General features: G+C 38.1%; 1 protein-coding gene across 33 annotated transcripts in view; it reads right to left on the bottom strand.

Moving 5' to 3' along the window:
- The window catches only part of R3HDM2 (R3H domain containing 2), a 163,513-nt gene that overhangs the window by 126,382 nt on the left and 13,710 nt on the right, over positions 1-23,421 (bottom strand). For 26 of the 33 annotated variants that reach the window (XM_058742267.1, XM_058742268.1, XM_058742271.1 and 23 more), the window contains one exon: positions 12,768-12,891. The exons of 5 other annotated variants lie outside the window; for them this stretch is intronic. In XM_058742267.1, the coding sequence (XP_058598250.1) occupies positions 12,768-12,805 (38 nt within the window). In that variant the 5' untranslated portion in view covers positions 12,806-12,891. Of the gene's footprint in view, positions 1-12,767; positions 12,892-23,421 lie in introns of those variants that run through there. 2 more of the 33 variants (XM_058742297.1, XM_058742295.1) reach the window with 2 other exon arrangements.

Below are 23,421 nucleotides of genomic sequence, written 5' to 3'. Positions count from 1 at the left end.
AAACGCCGGTGAGAGAACACAGTTGATAAAGAGTTCTGTGAAACACTCCAAATGCCTTGAAGATAACCTCACAAGAGTAGGAAGATTCAGTTCAGCCGTCTGACTAGTTCTATAAAGCCTTAATAATGACCCTGTCACCAGAAAAACACATACTGTGCCCTAGCCTTCTAATCAGCTGCATTTAGAAGCCAATATCCATCTTTTGCAATAAAATGCCACCTTGAGAGTTCCTATTCCCATCAAATTATCACGGGTTTGGGCAACAGATAAATCAGAAACTACAGCTAACAAATCTACTTGTCTGGGACCCAAGACAATTAATTAAACTTACTTGGAGAAGCAGAATAAATTGCCTCTAGTCACCTGGAGACAAGTTTTAAAGATCCTAACAACTGTAACACTTGGGCACACCAAAATGGCTGTAATCTGCAAACCAGCCACATGTCACTTCCAATTGTACTCTTACACTGAAAGTGACCTTCCCCCTCCAAAATAAATAATGTTTAAAGTCAGGTGAATCTTGAACAATGACTCTGACTTTTCTAAACTAAGGGCTATGACAGCTACCTTAATGAGAGGCCCAATAAACTCAGGGTAAGGGGCTGACTGTGCTGACATTGTCACCTCATCTAGGACATCAGCTGATTCATCCTGATGGGCTGACAGGTCACTGACATCTGCACCTTGCCCAAGATTCTTGTTTTATTTCACATATAAAAACACTGTCTCCCCAAGACAACTACAGCCCAGACACCTTCTCCAGCTGTGGAGTTTTTACCTTCCTGACTTCACTAAGCACTTTGGAAAAAAAAAAGTTGTCATTTCAGGTCCCTATTAGTATCTCTAGATGACTAACAAAACATGGAGGAACACAGCCCATAAAAGCACCAGAATGTTAACCTTCAGGTCTTAACCAATTTTTTTTAAAAAGGATTAAAAAAAAAAAAAAAAAATCAAAATTACCTGGGGAAGAAACTAATCTCTTCAGCATTAACAGATGTTTGGTATTACTAAGGTAATTTGGCAAACAGTCCCAAAGTTTGGGCTTAAAAATGTCTTGTCCACAGTAAGCAATCACAGAAGGCATCCTTTAAGCAAGTAAGTTTTGTTCTAATATAAACTTCAAGGGGCGCCTGGGTGGCGCAGTCGGTTAAGCGTCCGACTTCAGCCAGGTCACGATCTCGCAGTCCGTGAGTTCGAGCCCCACGTCAGGCTCTGGGCTGATGGCTCGGAGCCTGGAGCCTGTTTCCGATTCTGTGTCTCCCTCTGTCTCTGCCCCTCCCCCGTTCATGCTCTGTCTCTCTCTGTCCCAAAAATAAATTAAAAACGTTGAAAAAAAAAAAAAAACTTCAAGAAGAAAGACAAGTCAATTAAAAAACAAAAACAACCCATAAACTATCCACTTCATTTAAAATGAAGAGAGACAAAAGGAGAAAGAAGGAAACAAACAAACAAGGAAGAGCAATGTTGTAGATCAAACATGACCACAAATTATTTGCAGCAATTTCCATCAAGAAGTGGAGTTGAGGGACGCCGGGTAGTTAGGTTTCGGTTAAGCATCCGACTTCAGCTCAGGTCATGATCTTGCCGTTCGGTTCCTGAGTTCGAGCTTCACATCAGGCTTGCTGCTGTCAGCTTATCCGCACAGAGCCTGCTTCAGATCCTCTGTCCCCCCTCTCTGCCCCTTCCCTGCTTATACTCTCTCTCTCAAAAATAAACAAAAGAAGTGGTGTTCATTTCGTCACCCCTTGCATCTGAGCTGGCCTTGTGGTCGATAAAATGCAACATGAAGACACTGTGCAATTTCTGAGCCCAGGCCTTAGGAAACCTTTCAACTTTCACTCTTGTTCTGTTGGAACCTAGTCACCATGCAAGACAGACTGCAGGAGAGGCCACAGCACTCTGGATGACAGCTCCAGCCTAATGATGGACAATGCTGGAGTGGGGCTATTCAGTACAACCAGCCCCTGGCCAGCCTGCCAACTGATCAAAACACATGAGTAAGCCCAGCAAATATCATGTGGAATAGAGGCAAGCCAGATGAACTCTGCCTAAATTGCCAGCCCACTTAATCATAAGCAAATAGTTGTTTTTTTTTTATTTTTTATAATTTTTTTTTTTTCGACGTTTTTTTATTTATTTTTGGGACAGAGAGAGACATAGCATGAACGGGGGAGGGGCAGAGAGAGAGGGAGACACAGAATCGGAAACAGGCTCCAGGCTCCGAGCCATCAGCCCAGAGCCTGACGCGGGGCTCGAACTCACGGACCGCGAGATCGTGACCTGGCTGAAGTCGGACGCTTAACCGACTGCGCCACCCAGGCGCCCCGCAAATAGTTGTTTTAAGCCATTAAGATTTCGAGTGGTTTGGTCCACAGCAATAGATAACAGACACACCCACAATCAGTTGAGACTAATTCAAAACATCAACAGTGACACACTCAAAAGCAGCATGTACATTCCCATCATGAAAGGAAACTAGAATCTCTAAAGAATAAGATATAGAACCACCTTTAACTGATAAGACATATACCACAGAATCCCAGCAAAACACCCAGATTAATAAATTTGTTCCTGCATCTAGTCCATGTTTAAATACCTGGAGAAGATACGTACAAATATATGTATCCCACAAAGGACTCATATTCAACATATACAAAAAAGATCTATATATCTATAAGAAAAAGACAAATAGCCCAATTTCTTAAATGGACAAGAGTTGAAAGGCACCTCACCAAAGAGGATCCTTAAAAGGCCAATATGCATATAAAGACACTCCACACATCAGAGGCGCTTGGGTGGCTCAGTCAGGTAAGCATCTGACTTCAGCTCAGGTCATGATCTCACGGTTCATGGGTTTGTGCCCTGCATTGGGCTCTGTGCTAACTGCTCAGAGCCTGGAGCCTGCTTTGGATTCTCTCTCTCTCTCTCTCTCTCTCTCTCTCTCTCTCTGCCCCTCGGCGGCTCCCACTCTCTCTCTCTCTCAAAAATAAATAAACATAAAAAAAGAAAAGATATTCCACACATCAGTTGTCATCAGGGAAATGCAAATTAAAGCCACAAAAAGACAGCACTAGACCCTAACAGCTACAATTAAAAGGACTGACAATACTTAGTCAAAGACATAGTACAACCAGAACTGGCATACATTGCTGGCAAGAGAATAAATTAATATGACCACTTTGGAAAACTGGTAGTACTCAAACATACATATATACCCCCACGAACTAGCAATTCCATTCCTGGGTATATAACTAATAGAAGTGAGTGCTTATGTCTGTGAAAAGACACACACAAAATGTTCACAGCAGTATTATTCATCATAGTCCCAAGCTGTAAACAACTCAATGAAAAACTTATGGTACAGTCAGAAAATGAAATACTCCATAGCAATGATAAAAGAAAAACCATTGCTATAGGAAGCTACACTCATGAATCTCAAAGACAATGGTAAGTAAGAAAGAAAAGATCATCTACTATATGATTCTATTAACATGAAATTCGAAAACAGATAAAACTATGGTAATAAAAGTCAGAATAGTGATTCTGCCAATACAAGAGTATTTGAGGGATTAGCTTGTGTGACACGATGATGGACGTGGCTGGTTGTGCGCCTGACCATCCAGCCAACCAACAGATGCTGCTAGGCTTAGTTCTGCTTTAGGAAGGTCACATTTTAACGTCTGCACTGGTTTGTACAGCCTGGCCTTCTGTGGCTCCACGGCCAACTCAGTGCCTTCATTTAAAACCTCATCATTTTCCACTGTCCTCCTTACAAGACACACTGTGATAAGGGTGATCTTTAAAAAATACAAATTTGATTTCTCGAGAAGGTTGATGGGAGAAGGGTGGTGGGAGAGTGGTTGCCAAAGGAGGCTCACCGGAAGGCTGCTTGCATATAACAGTTTTCACTTATATTATATCAGTATTTCAGATCAATAAAAACAGCCGCATTTTGAAAAAAAAACAAAAAACAAATTTGATGGCATCAACCACCAACACCCCTACCACACACACTCCCCTCTTTAAAAATCCTCCGAAGACTCTCCATTTTTTATAGGATAAATTCAGCACTCTTTAGCAGGATACTTAAATTCCTTTATAATCTGGCCTCTGACTACCTTTTCTCCTTTTCTCCATATATCCCGAGTTTCATAACAAATTACTTGTAGTTGACCTTGAAACCGATGCTTTTTTTCTCACCTCAGTATCTCTGGCTATGTAATCGTGCTCTACCTAGAACAGCAGTTCGTGGAGTATGGTCTCAGGAAATCTAAGAGGTCCGCTATTTTCATAACACCAAGATCTAATTTTTCATAATAATACTAAGATGTTATATGCCTTTTTTTACCATGGTGAAATGGTAGGTATAACTGCCACTGCCTTAGCATAAATCAAGGCAGGGGCATCGAACTATACTAGTACCACCCAACACCTGCAGTTTAAAAAAGGAAAGATAAACTTTACTTATACATTCCTTGAGCAAACAGTAAAAATTAATAATGTTATTAAATTTCCACTCTTGAGTACATCTTTTTAATAATCTAAATGAAAAATGGAAGTCTATAGTTCTGCAGCATATCAATCGAAGGACAATAATTGTCTCAAGGAAAAGCAACTGAGCTGCAAGCTGAACTTTTTTCGTGGCATATCACTACCTCTTGAGTAAGCAACCGACAGGCAAACTATTGTTATGTGGCAACAGTCTTCACAGAAATGAACAAAGTGAGCCTGTTCCTTCAAAGAAAACAAATGAGATAGTACTTGTTGCCAGTGATAAAAGTCAAGCTTTTAAAAATCAAAATTTTGGGGGCGCCTGGGTGGCGCAGTCGGTTAAGCGTCCGACTTCAGCCAGGTCACGATCTCGCGGTCCGTGGGTTCGAGCCCCGCGTCAGGCTCTGGGCTGATGGCTCGGAGCCTGGAGCCTGTTTCCGATTCTGTGTCTCCCTCTCTCTCTGCCCCTCTCCCGCCCGTTCATGCTCTGTCTCTCTCTGTCCCCAAAAAAAATAAATAAAAAACATTAAAAAAAAAAAAAAATTAAAAAAAAAAAATCAAAATTTTGAAAAAGGGTATCTTTTGTGAGCTTGACAACTTCTCAATACTTAAGACTTTCCCAATGAAATGATGGTGATATTAATGAATGTGATTTTTTTAATTGAATAATGAACTGTGTCAAACATTTGGAAGTTCTGTGTAACTCAGTAAACCAATATTTTCCAGTTGACCAATTCACGATGATTCAAAATCATACATGGATAAAAGATCCATTCAATGTACAAAGTAAACAATTGAATTTTAATGTCACCAAGTACAAAAGTTCATTAACATGGTTCCAGATTCTACACTGCAACTAACCTTGAAGAAACTACCACATGTTGAGTTTGGGTACAGTATCAAAGACTATCCAATTACCCAAAGATATTAAGATACTTCTCTATTTTCCCACTACAAATCTCTGCAGCTGGATTTTTTCTCATATACTTCAAGCAAAATGACATACTACAACAGACCGAATGCTGATGCAGATGTAAGAATCCAGCTGCCTTCTATTTAATCCAGACATTAAAGAGATTTGCAAAAATGTAAAACCATGTCCTTCCTTCTCACTAAATCTTTTGTTTAAAAAAAATTTTTTTCATAGGGGCGCCTGGGTGGCTCAGTCGGTTAAGTGGCCGACTTCGGCTCAGGTCATGATCTCGCGGTCCATGAGTTCGAGCCCTGCATCGGGCTGTGTGCTGATAGCTCAGAGCCTGGAGCCTGCTTCTGTTTCTGTGTCTCCCTCTCTCTCTGCCCCTCCCCCATTCGTGCTCGTCTCTCTCTGCCTTTCAAAAATGAATAAATGTTAAAAAAAATTTTTTTAAGTTTTTTCATTAAAAAATGTGTTATATAAATTAATATGTAAGGAACTTACTATGATTTTAATGAACTAATATTTAAATATTTTCTTAGTTTTGATTTCCAATACTGTAAATATTGGTACATATAACCCACATAAATAAAAGGTTCTTTGGAGTCTGTAATAATTTTTATTTTTTATTTAAAAAAAATTTTTTTTAACGTTTATTTATTTTTGAGAGAGAGAGAGACAAAGCATGAACGGGGGAGGGGCAGAGAGAGAGGGAGACACAGAATCCAAAGCAGGCTCCAGGCTCTGAGCCATCAGCCCAGAGCCCGATGCGGGGCTCAAACTCACGGACTGCAAGATCGTGACCTGAGCTGAAGTCGGACGCTTAACCGACTGAGCCACCCAGGCGCCCCTGTAATAATTTTTAAAACGGTCAAGGGTCCGAGACCAAAAAGTTTGCTAATTTTTTTTTTAATGTTTATTCACTTTTGAGAGAGAGAGGGCATGGGGAGAGGCAGAGAGAGAGGGAGACAGAGGACAGAAGCAGGCTCCGCACTGACAGGAGAGAACCCCATGCGGGGCTCAAACTCACGAATCATGAGATGATGACCTAAGCCGAAGTCAGCCACTTAATTGAGCCACCCAGGTGCCCCAAAAGTTTGCTAATTTAGAATTTCCCCTGCCCACTCTTATCCTTCAAGGCCCAGAGAACTTAGGTAAAGTTCACCTGATATATCTGCTTACAGTTGAGAGCAAAGACTATATTTTTTCATAGGCACTCAATTAATTGTATGTAGAAAGAAAAAAACTACAATGTAATCTGATGTCTATGACATCAGTACTCCACTGTAAACACACATGGATGAAAAAACTTCAAATTGGTTATTTTGTATATATCCACATAACCAAATCTTCTGTCTCAAATCTGGAATCAGGTGCCGGTGGCAATGTAAAATACCTATATTTGTAGAAGGCAATTTTACTGGGGCACCTGGGTGGCTCAGTCTGTTAAGCTTCTGACTTCGGCTCAGGTCACAATCTCACAGTTCATGAGTCTGAGTCCTGCTTTGGGTGAACACAAGCCCCACTACAGATGAACATGAGCCCCGCTTTGGGCGAACTCCACTTCTCTATCTCTTTATCTCTCTCTCTCCCCACCTACTCAGATTCATTCTCTCTCTCTCCCTCTCTCTGTCCAACGCTCACTTGTGCCCTCTCTCAAAAAATAAAAATAAAAAAGGTCTTTTATCATATGTTTAAAATTTACACAAGTATACACCCTTAGCAATTTACTTTAATAATTAATTATTCGAGGGGTGCCTGGGTGGCATCTGACTTTGGCTCAGGCCATGATCTCACAGTTCGTGGGTTCAAGCCCCGCGTCAGGCTCTTTGCTGACACCTCAGAGCCTGCTTCAGATTCTGTCTCCTCCTCTCTCTGCCCCCCCCCCCCACACACACACTCTCTCTCTCTCTCTCTCTCTCTCTCTCAAAAATAAATAAATATCAAAAAAAATTTTTTAGGGGAGCCTTCAGTAGCTCAGTTGGTTAAAGCGTTCAACTTCAACTCAGGTCATAATCTCACGGGTCGTTGAGTTTGAACCCCACGTCGGGCTCTATGCTGACAGCTCGGAGCTTGAAGCCTGCTTCAGATTCTGTGTCTCTGTTTCTCTCTGCCCCTCCCCTGTTCATGCTTTGTCGCTCTCTTTCAAAAAATAAACATTAAAAATTTTTTTAAAAAACATTTTTTAAAAATTAATTATTCCAAATATGGAAAATGACATTTGTACAAGGTTATGCAGCACTCTTTGTAACTGCAAAGACTTGGGGGAAAAAAATCAAACTTCTCTTTAATAGGAGAATGATAAAATAAACAGTACAAACATATCCTGTAATACTCTGTAGACACACAGAAGAATAAGCTATTCTTGATGTACTTATAAGTTATATTGCTAAGTAAAAAAATGCAAGACAAAGAACCATTTTTGTAAAATGGAGGAAATAACATACATACACAGTTACACATATATGTATACTTTATGTTTATAAGAACATAGGATGCACGAAAACATAGGATGCACATAGTTGTCTCTGGAAAGAAGAACTGACTAGTTGGGTTACAAAAGCAAGAAAAAACTTCACTCTGCTTTTTTTCTATCCTTAGCATTTTGAATCATGCAAATGTAACACCAATTCAAAAAGTAAATCTAAAAATATGTAAGAATCTTCATTTCATGTAAGGAATAACCTCTCATCTTTTTTTCCCTCGCCTCAAGAAATGTCAATCCCTAATTTTTAACTGTATGTTCAGTGCTGCCTAAGCCAGGTAACTATAATTGACATAAAAATAAAAAGACAGCCACTATGAAACCTTTGAATTAATTGTGTTAAGTGGTTAACTAGTGATTTTGGGGCAGGATCAGGATCTTCCTTCCATCTTTTACCTTACATAATTCTGAATTATTTAAATTTCTTAAAATGAGTGTATATTACGTCTGTAATTTGAAAAATGCAAACCTCTGTAAGATGGAAGATGTTAAGTAAAAAAATCTATGGTCCTGACTTTGAATTGGAAACACTGATATGAACTTGTGATATACTTTCTTAAAGCTGGTGGGGGTGGGGGGGACACCTGGGTGATTAATTGGTTAAGTGTCCAACTCCTGATTTTAGCTTAGGTCATTATCTCACAGTTCATGGGTGAGAGCCCTGCGTCGGGCTCTGTGCTCTCTCTACCCCTCCCCCACTCATGCTCTCACTCGCACACGTGCTCTCTCTCTCAAAATAAACAAACTTAAAAAAAAAAAAGATTCATCCAAAAAAACAAAAAAAAAAAAGGCACCTTATTTCCTAGCCTTATTCCCTGAAAACAGCAAGAAACAAAGACCAATTCACTAAGCAATTAATACCTCTTTCACCCAGACTGGTCTCTAACCATTTTCCATTTTTTCCACACAAAGGAACCAGAGTTCCAGGGGCAATGGGCTGATGCACGCCCAGGGATTGTGTATGTAATAGAGGATTTCAGAACATCATGTCAGCCAGAAAACAAACAAGCTATCATAGCTAACAGGATCACATCAAAAAGATACTGGAGCCAACCTGAAGAAGCTCCCATTTGCCAAGATGAGACAATCAATGAGACATCAATACAGATAAAATTGGAATTGGCTGAAACACAGAAATAGGCTTAAATCTCAGAGTTTATAACGACAATATTTAAAAAACTTATCAGACACCTTTGCAGGATGTTAGTGAACAAATTCATTTTTTGTAAACAGTAATAACTGTTAATTAAAAGGCTCAAGCATTTGTCTGTCGCACCTTTCCTGTGCCAAACAGGTGATGAAAAGAAGTATTTCTTTTTAGAAAAAAAAAAAAAAATTCCAGCTAAAATAAATGAAGAAATGATAGAATCTGAGTACTACCATTTTATAACCCCTAATGAAGGAAATGTAAACAATGATCATCAATGGCTGTTGACATCATAAAATATGAGACTAACAGACATCACACACCTTCTCCTGACAGAAGCACACTATGAAGTATTCTAACCAAAAACAGTGAATCTAAATCTGGTCAAGTCTCTAGATGTAACTGCCCATTTAAAGGAAATACAGAGGATAGAGAAACATGTTACATGACACTACTATGATGTCAATCACCAAATCCATCTGTGGGAAACTACTGAACAGATGACCCAGTTCCTTCAACAAATAAACTGCAAAGAAAAAAAAGAGAGTGGAAATCTTTTAGATAAAGAGACTTAAAAAAATACATTGACCAACTATAAGGTACAGACTTTATTTGGATCCTTTTTTTTTTTTAATTTGGATGCCATTTTAAACAGATAGGCTGTTTTAACAACTTATGATACAGGGGAGCCTGGGTGCCTCAGTTGGTCGAGCTTCTGACTCTTGATTTTGGCTCAGACAATGATCCCAGGGTCATGGGATCCAGCCACAAGTCAACCCCCATGCTGAACATGGAGCCTGCTTAAGATTCTCTCGCCCTCTCCCTCTGCTCCTCTCCCCTGCTCATGGACTCTCTCTCTAAAAAACAAAACAAAACAAAAAAACACCTAAGGGCACCTAGGTGGCTTAGTCAGTTAAGCATCCGACTCTTGATTTCGGCTCAGGTCATGATCTCTCTCAGTTTGTGGGATTGACCCCTACGTCAGGCTCCATGCTATTAGTCTGTTTGGGATTCTCTCTCCCTTTTTCTCTCCCTCATCAATAAATAAACAAATAAATAAATAACAACTTATGATATAATCAAGGAAATAGGAACAACAGATATTTAATATTAAGTAATTATTGTTAATTATTTTGAATGTAGAAATGGTTTTGGTACTATGTTTTCTAAAGTCCTTATTTTTTAGGGGCGCCTGGGTGACTCAGTCAGTTAAGCATCTGGCTTCGGCTCAGGTCATGATCTCACAGCTTGTGAGTTTTAACGCCATAGGGCTCTGTGCTGACACCTCAGAGCCTGGAGCCTGCTTCAGATTCTGTGTTCCCCTCTCTCTGCCCCTCCCCTGCTCATGCTCATGCTCTGTCTCTCTCTCTCTCTCTCTCTCTCTCTCTCTCTCTCAAGAATAAACAAACATTAAAAAAAAATTTTAAGTCCTTATTTTTTAGAGATTTATACTGAAATATTTATGAACAAAATAATACGTCACAGATATGCTTCAAAACAATTGGAGGAGGGGGGTTGGTAGGAGAATAGATGAAACAAAGTTAACCATAAACTGATAACTGTATATGCAGGTTTATTTTACTATTCCCGTGGCTTTTGGACATTTGAAATTTTCCGTAAGTTTTTTAGAAAGCAAATCTCAAAAAAGAAATATATATGCAAAGATATATATACATCTTTGCACAGATATATAAACATATATCTCTTTACATATATATTTATATATTTTTTATAGATTTGTTTATATACAAATATACATTTACATATATATTTCTTTATATATATGCTGAATACAAATACTTAATATATAATATATATTATATATACTGAATATGTATTATATGTAGTATTACAATATATTATGTATTATGCATACACTGAATAGATACTGAATATATATTATACATTATATGTTATACAACATATTATATATACATATATACTGTTATATAGTATTATATAATACATATACTGAATACAAATACTGGATATATATTATGTATAATAACATTATATTATATATAACATGTATCATATAATATATATTATCTATAATAATGTTGTTATATAATACATTAATATAATAATGTATTATATAATATATATTATATATACTAAATATATATAATATATACAGTAACATATACACTTTATATGTACTGAATATATATATATATTTATATATATATACTGAATACAAACACTGAAATGAATTTGGATACTAATCTTTATTTGAAGCCCAGTTCAATATCTAACTCCTTCCCTACTTTTCCATATTGGTTTTTCTCTTTCCTTTTTGTATTTGCATTAAACAACTAGATTCAACTAAATTACACTGCACTATTTATATTACAGAATTAATCCATTATACCTATTGTTACTTTAATCATCAAATATTCATGTTTTATCTCCACAACCAGCCAGCAAGGTCCTTTAACACACACACACATTTTTGATCCCACAGCCCTAGAATGAGGCTGAACATTCTAATAGTCCCAAGTACCTTACACGACACCCAAGATGTCTCTGGAAAAACCTTGGGACCTATGGAAAAATGTAATATTCTTCCTTGTCGCCCTAAGGACTATTTCGTGCTAAAATTAAGTTCTTATTCTAGTAAAAGCACATAATATTTTCTTCAAATTTTACAGGGATCCCTTTCATGACATCAAAATGGTAAGTTTCCAGAAAGTTTAGGCAAGCTAATAAGCACAAGCTTTTCCTCCAGAATTCAAATGGGCATATTTACACTCTTTCAAAGAAAGAGAATTATATATTACTAGGTTTAAACAGAAATTATGTTAATTAAGTGATTGGTTAAATATGAAGTTATTTAATAAAAACTTCAGCTACAATATAAAAAGACAGCTTACCCCCCAAAGTAGTCTGAAAGCCTAGGAAACAAAGAACTCACTATCTAACTGAAAACCAATCAAGAGTGTTGGAAAATAAGTCTACTGGAGTACTTACAAGTTTTAAGAATTGATTTTATAGTCCCTTTACTCTTTTAATAGGTGTTTTAAAATAACTGATTTTCCATCTAATTTAAAAGGAATTAATGCTCCTTTTATATAGAGATAAGCAAAAATAAAATAAAAATTATCCTGCTACCTCCTTCATAACATTTTGTCTCAATAAACAGTATATTCTTTGAGGGCAGCTCATTTCTCCAAGGAACAAGGTCCCTCACTTCTAGAATTCATCCATGGAAACCCCAGCAGAAAGGAAAGGGAGGGGGGGAAAAAAAGCACATAGGCTTAATTCAATGAGAGTAATATATAGATTTGTTTTTACTTTGTTTACATTTCCCCATTCGTATAAATCTAGTGTGAAAAAAACCCATACATTTCATTTTTATGGATTTTTCTTGGTTTATAATAATTTTTTGGCATTTTTCCAGCATCCTTAAAATTTCTTACTATAGTAGCAGCAAAGTCCTACATTTCCAATTGCCAAATCAGGTAGTAAACACATATTCATTCTATATGTAAAATCTTACTCAATTTTAACTTATATTTAAATTAGTTACTCAAAATAACTTTTTATTTCTTATTTCTTTTGTTGAAGTCTACCAACTGCATCAACAGATTTTCACATTTTATGTACAGTTAAACGTATATAGAATAAGTTTCTCCTCAAAATATCCCACAAAAATCTGAATTCACACACATGCAAAACAATTCCAGTGTCCTAAAATTCATCCACAAGTACCCAAATATAATGCTCACCTGATCTCTAGCTCAGATGTAATGAATGCCTCATCCATCCAGGTAAAGTGTAAGAACTGTACTTATCAAGCATAATTTGGGGAGACAGTAAGGAAAGAATAGTGGATAGCTCCCAGCAATTCACCTAGGAGGGGAAAAAAATGATCCCTTTCACATCCAGAGTGTAGGTTCTAACAAGTTTTCAGCAACAGTCAAATAAAATTCTCAGAACAGTCCTGACTTTTCACTGGACTCTGTGTCTTAATTAAGTAGTCTGAGTGACAGTGCAAAAATTAATTTGAAACTACCTTTCTTCTTTACTCTGAAAAGCTGAATATTGTCTGTCTTGACTATTAAAATCCCCAGAGATTTCAATTCTGCAGGAACTCTACATGGTTCTAAATTTAGACAAGTAATAGAAATAGTTGGAAGGCATGCAATTCACTTTAATATCTGAACTTTTATGTTGCCAGGCAGCTAATTTCTTAAGTAATCCTAGAGCAGTCATCCACATAAAAGAATAAATATATAAGCCATATAATCAACTGATAGGCTAGTAATGGTGTTAATTAAAATATTACCTATAATTTCTGAAAATGAATAACACCTCTCCTCCAAAAACAAAGGTTATAACTTCTTCCATAGGGATAACAGGACAGGATTTTAAATATTTCAACAGAACAGGTTAATAGCACATGGTGACTTTCCTTACAACTGATTTGTTTCCACATCAATGAACATACCAATAGGCTTAATGGATTTCACCTTCAGTGTAAAATGTTTTTGTGGAAGGAACTGACCTATCTTGTTTCATGTAGAGTCCCAGAGTGGAATATGTTCTCAAGCTGTTGGACCATAAGTGATTGGCGTATACCAGATCATAATTCTAAGGCTAACTCTTTTTGGATTCTCTAAAACATCAGACCTCTATAAGGAACCACAAAAACTATACTCCCAACAGAAATGTTCAATACAATAAATAACCAACTTCATGTCAGTTTCCTAGACTCAGGTCATGATCTCATGGCTCAGGAGTTCAAGGCCCGCATATGGCTCTGTGCTGACAACTCAAGCCTGGAGCCTGCTTCGGGTTGTGTCTCCCTCTCTCTCTGTCCCTCCCCCACTCACACTCTGTCTCTGTCTGTCTCTCTCTCTCACAGTTAATAAACATTAAAAAAAAATTTTTTAAGGAATCATTTGTCACTAAAGGAATCAGGGTTCCTTGCAGAAATGATTTACTCCAGGTCTGGGGCAGGTAAAGTACAAAGTGAACCTGAAACACCTTGCAGTGCCAGAGAGGATCACGTCAAAAGGACATAGGAATCAGTTTGATAGGGCTCCCACTGACCAAATTTACAACAAATTTGCTGTATTTTTAATACTGAATATGGTATTTTTAACAGTAATAGATTATAACATATTGAATTTTTTTAAAATACCAAGTCTACAGTAACCATCAAAAACAAAAAAAGGAGGGGCACCTGTGTGGCTCAGTCAGTTAAGTGTCCACCTCTTGATCTTTACTCAGGTCGGGCTCTGGGCTGAGCCTTGTTGGGATTGTCTCTCTCCTCTCTCTCTGCCCCTCACCTGCTCACACGCTTTCTTTCTCTCAAAATAAACTTTAAAAAAAAAAAAAAAAGGGGGGGGGGAGGGGGAGTAAAAATAAAACTTCCTTTTAGAACACCACCAACTAGAAAACGTAGAATTTATGAGAGAATCAACATTTTGCATGACCACCAATGTAATAACCAATTCAGGCAAGGAACATAAATGCATGTTAATACCACTGAGTAAAACATGAAGGAATAGAAAGGTCACACATTTTTAAAAGTATCATTCCACAGACTGCTTAATTACAAAGGGGAAAAGGTACCTTTACAAAGAAGAAATGTAGCTGACATCAACATAACTAAGTGACCAAACTTTTTATCACCAACAATGGAACAAAAGGACATTATGTACACAGAGACACACATAACATCTTGCCAAAAATGTTTAACCTGAATCTAATCAAGACAAAGCCAAATTGTGACACATTCTTCAACATAACTAGCCTGGTCTCTAAAAAATATCAATGACATTAAAAACAAAAACGGGGGAGGGGCGCCTGGGTGGCGCAGTCGGTTAAGCGTCCGACTTCAGCCAGGTCACGATCTCGCGGTCCGTGAGTTCGAGCCCCGCGTCGGGCTCTGGGCGATGGCTCGGAGCCTGGAGCCTGTTTCCGATTCTGTGTCTCCCTCTCTCTCTGCCCCTCCCCCGTTCATGCTCTGTCTCTCTCTGTCCCAAAAATAAATAAAAAACGTTGAAAAAAAAAAATTTAAAAAATAAAAAAAAAAAAAAAAAAAAAACAAAAACGGGGGAGAACTGCTCTGAATTAAAAGACTAAAAAAAAACAAAAACAAAAATGACAATTAAATGCAACATATGATCCTTGACTAAATCCAGGATTGGAAGGAAAGCTATAAAGCAGTATCTCAATTATTGAGATAATTGAGCAAATCTGAGTATAGACTATTGCATTAACTATTATACCACTGTAAAATATTTTGAATGTGATAATAAGTTTGATAGTATGATTATGGTGATACAGGAAAACAACTTGTTTTTAGGCAATAGATGCTTAAGAAATTTTGAGGTGAAGTTTTCTGAATGTCTGTAATATGCTAATAAAAGTTTCCAGATTTCCTAATACACTAATAAAAATTCTTGATATACAATGAACAATAATGTACATATGTGTAGGGAGGAAAGGGAGAGAGAAAGGTGGATACAGAAAAAGAAGAGTGAAGAAGGGGGTAAAGAGAGTGAGAGAGCACAAATGCAATAAAATATTTGATAAATATAGGTAAATGTCATACTTGATATTCAGTGTATCACTCTTCCGACTTTTCTATAGGTTCAGAATTCTTCCAAATAAAAAAGCTGGGGTAGGGGCATCTGGGTGGCTCAGTCAGTTGAGCTTCCAACTTCAGCTCAGGTCATGATCTCAGGGTTCATGAGTGCAAGCCCCCTATGGGGCTCACTGCTGTCAGCACAAAGCCAGCTTCAGATCCTTTTTCTCCCTCTGTCTCTGCCCCTCCCTCACTCATGCTGTTTCTCTCAAAAACAAATAAACATTGGGGCACCTGGGTGGCTCAGTTAAGCGTCAGGTTCTTGATTTCAGCCCAGGTCATGACCTCATGGTTTGTGAGTTTTTGAGTCCCACGTCAGGCTCTGCGTTGACAGCACAGAGCCTGCTTGGGATTCTCTCTCTCCCTCTCTGCCCCTCCCATGCCTGTGCTCTCTCTCTCAAAATAAATAAACATTAAAAAAAAAATTGGGGGTGAAAAAGAATAAGAAACAACGTTAACCCAAACTCTTAGCTATCCGATGTAAATTTTGCTGTGTCCTGAAAAACCAATTCCAGGTGGTGGTTACAGGCACAGACCTTGGCATGAAGCTGTTATGCTCTGGCTGCATGACCTAACCTAACCTCTCTGTTATGGTCTGCATGGGTCCTGCCAAAATTCATTTTGAACCCTAACCCCCCAAAATGATAGTATTAGGAAGTGGGGCCTTTAGGAGGTGAATGGGATTAGTGCCTTATAAAAAAGGTCCCAGAGAGGGGTGCCTGGGTGGCTCAGTCGGTTGAGGGTCCAACTTCGGCTCAGGTCATGATCTCACAGTCTGTGAGTTCGAGCCCCGCGTCGGGCTCTGTGCTGACAGCTCAGAGCCTGGAGCCTGCTTTGGATTCTGTGTCTCCCTCTCTCTCTCCCCCTCCCCTGCTCATGCTCCATCTCTCTCTGTCTCAAAAATAAATAAAAACATTAAACAAAATTTAAAAAAAAAAAAAAAAAAAAAGGTCCCAGAGAGATCCCTATCCATTCTACCATGCGAGGACACAGTGAGAAGCAGCTGGCTATGAACCAGGAAGAAGGCCTTCACCAGAATTCAACCATGCTAGTGCCTTGGACCTCCCAGCCTCCAGAACTGTGAGAAATAAGTTTCTGTTGTTGATGAGCCACACAGTCTATGGCATTTTGTTATAGCAGTCTGAACAGACAAAAGACACTCTAAGCTTCAACTATAAAATAAGGATACTACAGTACTACTCCATGGGGATTATTATTGTGAGAAATAAATGATCTATTATCTATTATACTTACATAATATTATCTATTATCTATTATACTTACATAATATCACATTCTTTGTTCACTTAACTTTCTTGTAAGTATGGGGACACTGGACCAATTTTTAGCCTTTCTATGTCTTGGCAACTAGGTTACAGTAACTTTATTAAAATTTTGTGAATTGCCAAATATATCCAACTTCAAATAAAAGTTAAAATGCATTCCATCTAAGGCCCAATAAAAATAAGTCCACCTTTAGCACAAATAACAGAGCTAACATACTCTGAAGTACCTGTAAGTGGTATAAGCAGCAGCTTCTCACAGCTTATATTTGCTCCTGACTCAAAATACTAGTCACAGGCTTGCCTTCGTCCCCCAAATAGCAATCTTTACATTAAAGTCCAAAGCCATCAAACCAGAAGTACCTCTTAAATTCTATTTACCGGGGCTTCATCACTCCACAAGTTTGCCCTGGTGACCTCATCCTGGATTGAAACATCCCTTCCTCTCTCTAGAGCTCCAGATTCATTTACACAATTAGCTGATCCATATTTCCAAAAGTGAACTCTCTACCAACACTCTTCTAACCCCAAATCTGCACCCCCACACTTTATGTGATATATGTGATATAATCGACATATTAGTTACTGGTGTAAAACATGACTCAATATATGTATATATTGAAAAATGATCATAGTAAGTCTGGTTAACATCCATCGCCAGACATATTTATAACTGTTTCTTGTGATGAGAACTGTTAAGATCTACTGTTAACAACTTTCAAATATATAACACAGTATTATTAACTACAGCCACCATGTTGTACATGAAACCTCCAAGGCTTTTTTTCATACCTGAAAGATTATACATTTTCTCCACCTTAACCCATTTTGCCTACCTCCACCCTTGCAACCACCATTCTTTCCCATGAATTATGTTTTGTTTTTTTAGATTCCATATCATTAATGAGATCAGAGTATTTTGTCTTTCCTTATTTCACTTAGCATAATGCCCTTAAAGTCCAACCACATTGTCACGAATGGCAGGATTTCTTTTTATGTCTGCATGATACTCCATTGTATGCACATACATTTTATCTGTTCATTTGTTGCCAGACACTTGGGTTGTTTCCATGTCATGGCTCTTGTTTAATACTACAATGAACATGGGGATGCAGATACCTCTTAGAGATAGTGACTTTATTTTCTTCAGGTATATATCCAGAAGCAGGATTGCTGGTTCATATTTTTAAATGAAAATGTAAAATTTTTTCTACTTTTAGTTGTTTTTAATTTCTTGAGGAACTGTTTTCCATAGTGGCTGCACCACTTTACATTCCCACCAACACTGCACAAAAAGCTCCCTTTTCTCCACATCCTTGCCAACACTTGTTAGTTCATCTTTTTGATGCTAGCCATTCTAACAATAGTATAAGGTGGTATCTCACTGTGATTTTGATTTGCATTTCCCTGATGATTAGTAACACTGAACACCTTGCCCTGTACCTGTTGTTCATCAGTAGGTCTACTTCAAAACAAAGTGTCTAGGGGCGCCCTGGGTGGCTCAGTCGATTAAGCATCCGACTTTAACTCAGGTCATGATCTCATGGTTCACAGGTTCAAGCCCCGTGTCAGGCTCTGTGCTGACAGCTCAGAGCCGGAGCCTGCTTCAGTTTCTGTGTCTCCCTCTCTCTGCCCCTCCCCCGCGCTCGCGCTCTCTCTCTCTCTCTCTCTCTCTAAGATAAACACCAAAAAAATTTTAATGTCTATTCAGTTCCTCTGCCCATTTTTAAAAAAAAATTTTAATGTTTATTTTTGAGAGAGAGAGAGAGGCAGAGTGCTAGCAGGTGAGGGGCAGAGAGAAAGAGAGAGACACAGAATCGGAATCAGGCTCCAGGCTCTGAGCTGTCAGCATAGAGCCTGATGCAGAACTTGAACCCACGAGCCAAGCCCTGAGATCATGACATGAGCTGAAGTCAGACACTTAACCAACTGAGCCAACCAGACACCCCTCCTCTGCTCATTTTTAAAGCAGACTGTGTTTTTTCTATTTAAGTTGTAGGAGTTCTTCATATATTTTGAGGATATTAACCCTTTATTGGATATGATTTGCTAATTTTTTTCTACCAGATCGTTCATTTTGAGTTTCCCTTACTGTGCGAAAAGCTTTTTAGTTTTTATTTTTTTATTTTTTAAGTAATCTCTACATCCAACATGAGGCTTAAACTCAAGACCAGAAGATCGAGAGTCTCATGCTCTACCAACTGAGCCAGCCATGCGCCTGCATGCAAAAGCTTTTTAGTTAGATGTAGTTCCACTTGTGTATTTTTGCTTTTGGTACCTTTGTTTTTGGTGTCAAACCCAAAAAACTCATCACCAATACAGAAGTCAAGGAGCTTACTGCCAATGTTTTCCTCTAAGGGTTTTATGGCTTCAGGTCTGTTTCCAAGTCTTTAATTCATTTTTCATTTATATTTACATATGGTAGAAGACAGTTGTCCAGTCTACCCAACACTGAAAAGACTGTCCTTCCCTATTATATATTCTTGGTTCCTGTGTCATAAATTTATTGACCATATATGCCTGGGTTTGTTTCTGGGCTCTCTAATCTGTTCCATCAATCTATATGATGACCATTTTCATGCTGTTACCATACTGTTTTGATTATTATAGCTTTGCTATATAGTTTGAAGTCAAGAAGTGTGACGCGAGGGCTCCTGGGTGGCTCAATTGGTTAAGCTTCTGACTTCAGCTCAGGTCATCATCTCAAGGTTTGTGGGTCTGAGCCCAGGTGGAGCCTGCTTGGGATTCTCATTCTCTCTCTCTCTCTCTCTCTCTCTCTCTCTCTCTCTCTCTCCCCCTCTCTCTGCCCCTCCCCCCACTCGTACTTTTTCTCTCTCTCTCTCAAAACAAACTTAAAAAAAAAAAAAGTGTGATGGCTCCAGTTTTGTTTTTCTTTCTCAAGACTGCTTTGGCTATTTGGGGTCTTTTGTGGTTCCATACAAATTTTAGGATTGTTCTATCCCCATGAAAAATACCACTGGAATTTGGGTAGCAATTGAACTGAATCTTTAGATTGCTTTAGGTAGTATGGACATATTAACAATATTAATTCTTCCAATCCATGAACAGAGAATATCTTTCCATTTATTTGTATCTTCAATTTATTTCATCAACATCTTACTGTATTCAGTGTAGAGACCCTTCACATCCTTGGCTAAATTTATTCCTAGGTATTTTATCCTTTTTGATGCAATTGTAAATAAGACTCTTTTCTTTCTTTTTTCTTTTTTTGGACTATTTTCTTAATATATACTTTTTAAGTTTATTTATTTTGAGGGTGTCTGGGTGGCTCAGTCAGTTAAGCACCCAACTTCAGCTCAGGTCATGATCTCACAGTTTGTGAGTTCGAGCCCTGTGGTAGGCTCTCCACTGCCAGCACAGAGCCTACTTCAGATCCTCTGTCCCCCCCCTCTCTGCCCCTTCCCTGCTCACATGCTCTCTCTCTTCAAAAATAAACACTTAAAAAATTTAAAAAATCAAGTTTATTTTAAGAGTGCAAATAAGGGAGGGTCAGAGAGAGGAAAGAAAGAGAATCCAGAGCAGGCTGCGCACCATCAGCAGGGAACCCAACATGGGACTCGAACCCGTGAATCATGAAATCATGACCTGAGCCAAAATCAAGAGTCAGATGCTTAACTGACTGAGCCAGCTAAGCACCCCTCTTAGCATCTCTGATAGTTCATTATCAGTGTACAAAACATAATTGATTTTTGTATATTGATTTTGTATCCTGCAATTTTACTGAATTCATTTATTCTTTTTTTTTTTTGGTGTTTAGGGTCTTCTATATATAATATCACATCATCTGCATAGAGTGACATTTTCACTTCTTCCTTTCTGATTTAGATGCCTTTTCTTTTTCTTGCTCAACTGCTCCAGTTAGGACTTCCAATTCCATGCTGAATAAAAGTGGCAAAGAAAAACTTTCAGCTATTCACTGTTGAGTACCATGTAAGCTGTGGGCTTGTAATATATGGCCTTCATTATGTTGAGATGCATTCTCTCTGTATCTACTTTATTGAGTTTTTATCATTAATGGATGCTAAATTTTGACAAATGCTTTTTCTGCATCTATTGAGACGATCATGTTTTTTAGCTTTCATTTTGTTAAAGTGGTATACCACACTGATTTACAGCTGTCGAACCATCCTTGTATCCCTGGAATAAATCCCACTTGATTACAGTATATGATTCTTTTAATATACTGTTGAATTAGGTTTGCTAATATTTTGTTGAGGATTTTTACATATGTGTTCTTTGGGGATGTTGGTCTGAAATTTTATTTTCTTACAGTTCCCTTGCCTGACTCTGGTATCAGGGTTAGGTTGGCCTCAGAGAGTAAGTTTAGAAGTGTTCCCTCCTATTTTTTTGAATAGTCTGAGAAAGATTGGTATTAATTCTACTTTAAATATTTCACGGAACTCACCAGTGAAGCCTTCGGGACCTGGAGTTTTGTTTCTTGGGAGATTTTTGATTACTGGTTCAAACTCTTTACTAGTAATGGGTCTGTTCAGATTTTCTATTTATTCATGATTCACTCTCAGTAGTATGTATGTTCCCAGGAATGTATCCATTTCTTCCAGGTTGTGCAATTTGTTGGAATATAAATTGTTTGTAGGATCTCTTGGAATCCTTTGTTTTTCTGCGGTATCAGTTATAACATCTCCTCTTTCATTTCTGATTTTGAGTACTCTCTCTTTTCTTCTTGGTGAGCGTAACTGAAGGTTTGTCTGTTTTTTTTCAAACAACCCACTTTGTTTCACTGATTTAATCCATCATCATTTTAGTCTCTAGTTCACTTATGTCTGCTCTGATCTTTATTTCCTTCCTTCTACAACTTTAGGCTTAGTTCTTTCTTTTTCTAGTTTCTTGAGGTATAAAGTTAGGTTGTTTACTTGACATCTCTCTTGATTCTTAATGTAGGCATTTATCACTATGAACTTCTCTTTCAGAACTACTTTTGCTACATCCCATAGGGTTAGTATTTTGTATGTTGGTATTTCCATTTTCATTTGTCTCTTGTATTTTTTTCTCTTTTGATTTCTTCTCTGATCCAATGGCTATGTTGTTTATCTCTACATATTTGTGAATTTTCCAGGTTTCTTCTTGTAATTGATTTCTAGTTTCCTACCATTGTAGCCAGGAAAGATCTTGATATGATTTCAATCTTAAATTTATTAAGATATGTTCTGTGGCTTAACATATTATCTACCCTGAAGAAAGTTCCATGAGCACTTGAGAAGAATGTTTTTTCTGTTGATTTGGGATGGAACGTTCTGTGTATGCCTGTTAAGTCCATCTGGTCTACCATGTCATTCATGGGAATGTTTCTTTATTGATTTTCTGCCTGGATATTCTACCCCTTGAAGAAAGTGAGGTATTAAAGTCCCTTATTATTGTACTCCTATTTCTTCCTTTAGGTCTAATAATATTTGCTTTATATATTTAGGTGCCCCTAAAGCCCTTTCTTATTTCAGTTAACAATACCACCCAGTCACCCAGGACAGAAACTGAGAGTCATTTATTCACAATTCCTTCCCTCTCCTCTCACATTTAACCAATTTCCAAATTCTAGCACCATCTCCTTGACCCATCTGATCTTCTCAGCTCCTACCTTTCCCCACTCCCACCACTTCCGGGCAAAGAATTTAGTTAATGGAGCAAGACCTCCAGAGCTTTTTTTTTTTTTTTGGCCTCCATCAGAGCAACCAGCTATGTTCTTGATGATAACTGTTCTGTTGGCCTGTATTCCTGAATACAGGAAAGCCTCTGACCTACCCCTGATGGATGTGTACTGTGAATGAGAAATAAACTTATTTCAAGCTATTGAGAGCTAGGTTTTGTTTCTTACCCAGCATACCTTGGTCTACCCAGATTTCAACATCTTCTGCATGGACTACTACACCAGCCTAACAAGTGTTTCCCACTCTACTCTAAATCCCTTGTAAGTATTTCTCTAAATTGCTACCAGTTACTTTTGTAAAACAAACATTCTGTTTCTCTGATTAAAATCTTCAGAGGTTTCTCTTTCCCTCAAAATATCCCAAATTGCTTAACACAACTCTTTTTTTTTCTTTTTTTTTTTTTTTTTAATTTTTTTTAATGTTTTTTATTTATTTTTGGGACAGAGAGAGACAGAGCATGAATGGGCAGGAGAGGGGCAGAGAGAGAGGGAGAGAGAGAGGGAGACACAGAATCGGAAACAGGCTCCAGGCTCCGAGCCATCAGCCCAGAGCCTGACGTGGGGCTCGAACTCACGGACTGCGAGATCGTGACCTGGCTGAAGTCGGACGCTTAACCGACTGCGCCACCCAGGCGCCCCTTAACACAACTCTTAAAGCCTACCATAAAATCAGGCTCTCTATATATTCTCTCCAGCTATTCAAAATAGTGCTACATCTCCATACATACAATATCCTTTAATACTAGGTCTTTGCTCAGGTTATTCTATCTACTTGAAATGTCTTCCGGCCCTCACACCACCTCCCCTACCTTTGCCTG

The sequence above is a fragment of the Neofelis nebulosa genome, chromosome 8, assembly GCF_028018385.1.
Source record: "Neofelis nebulosa isolate mNeoNeb1 chromosome 8, mNeoNeb1.pri, whole genome shotgun sequence".
Taxonomy (NCBI): Eukaryota; Metazoa; Chordata; class Mammalia; order Carnivora; family Felidae; genus Neofelis; species Neofelis nebulosa.
The sequence above is the reverse complement of the archived record's forward strand: the minus strand, read 5'-3'. Positions and strand labels throughout refer to the sequence as shown.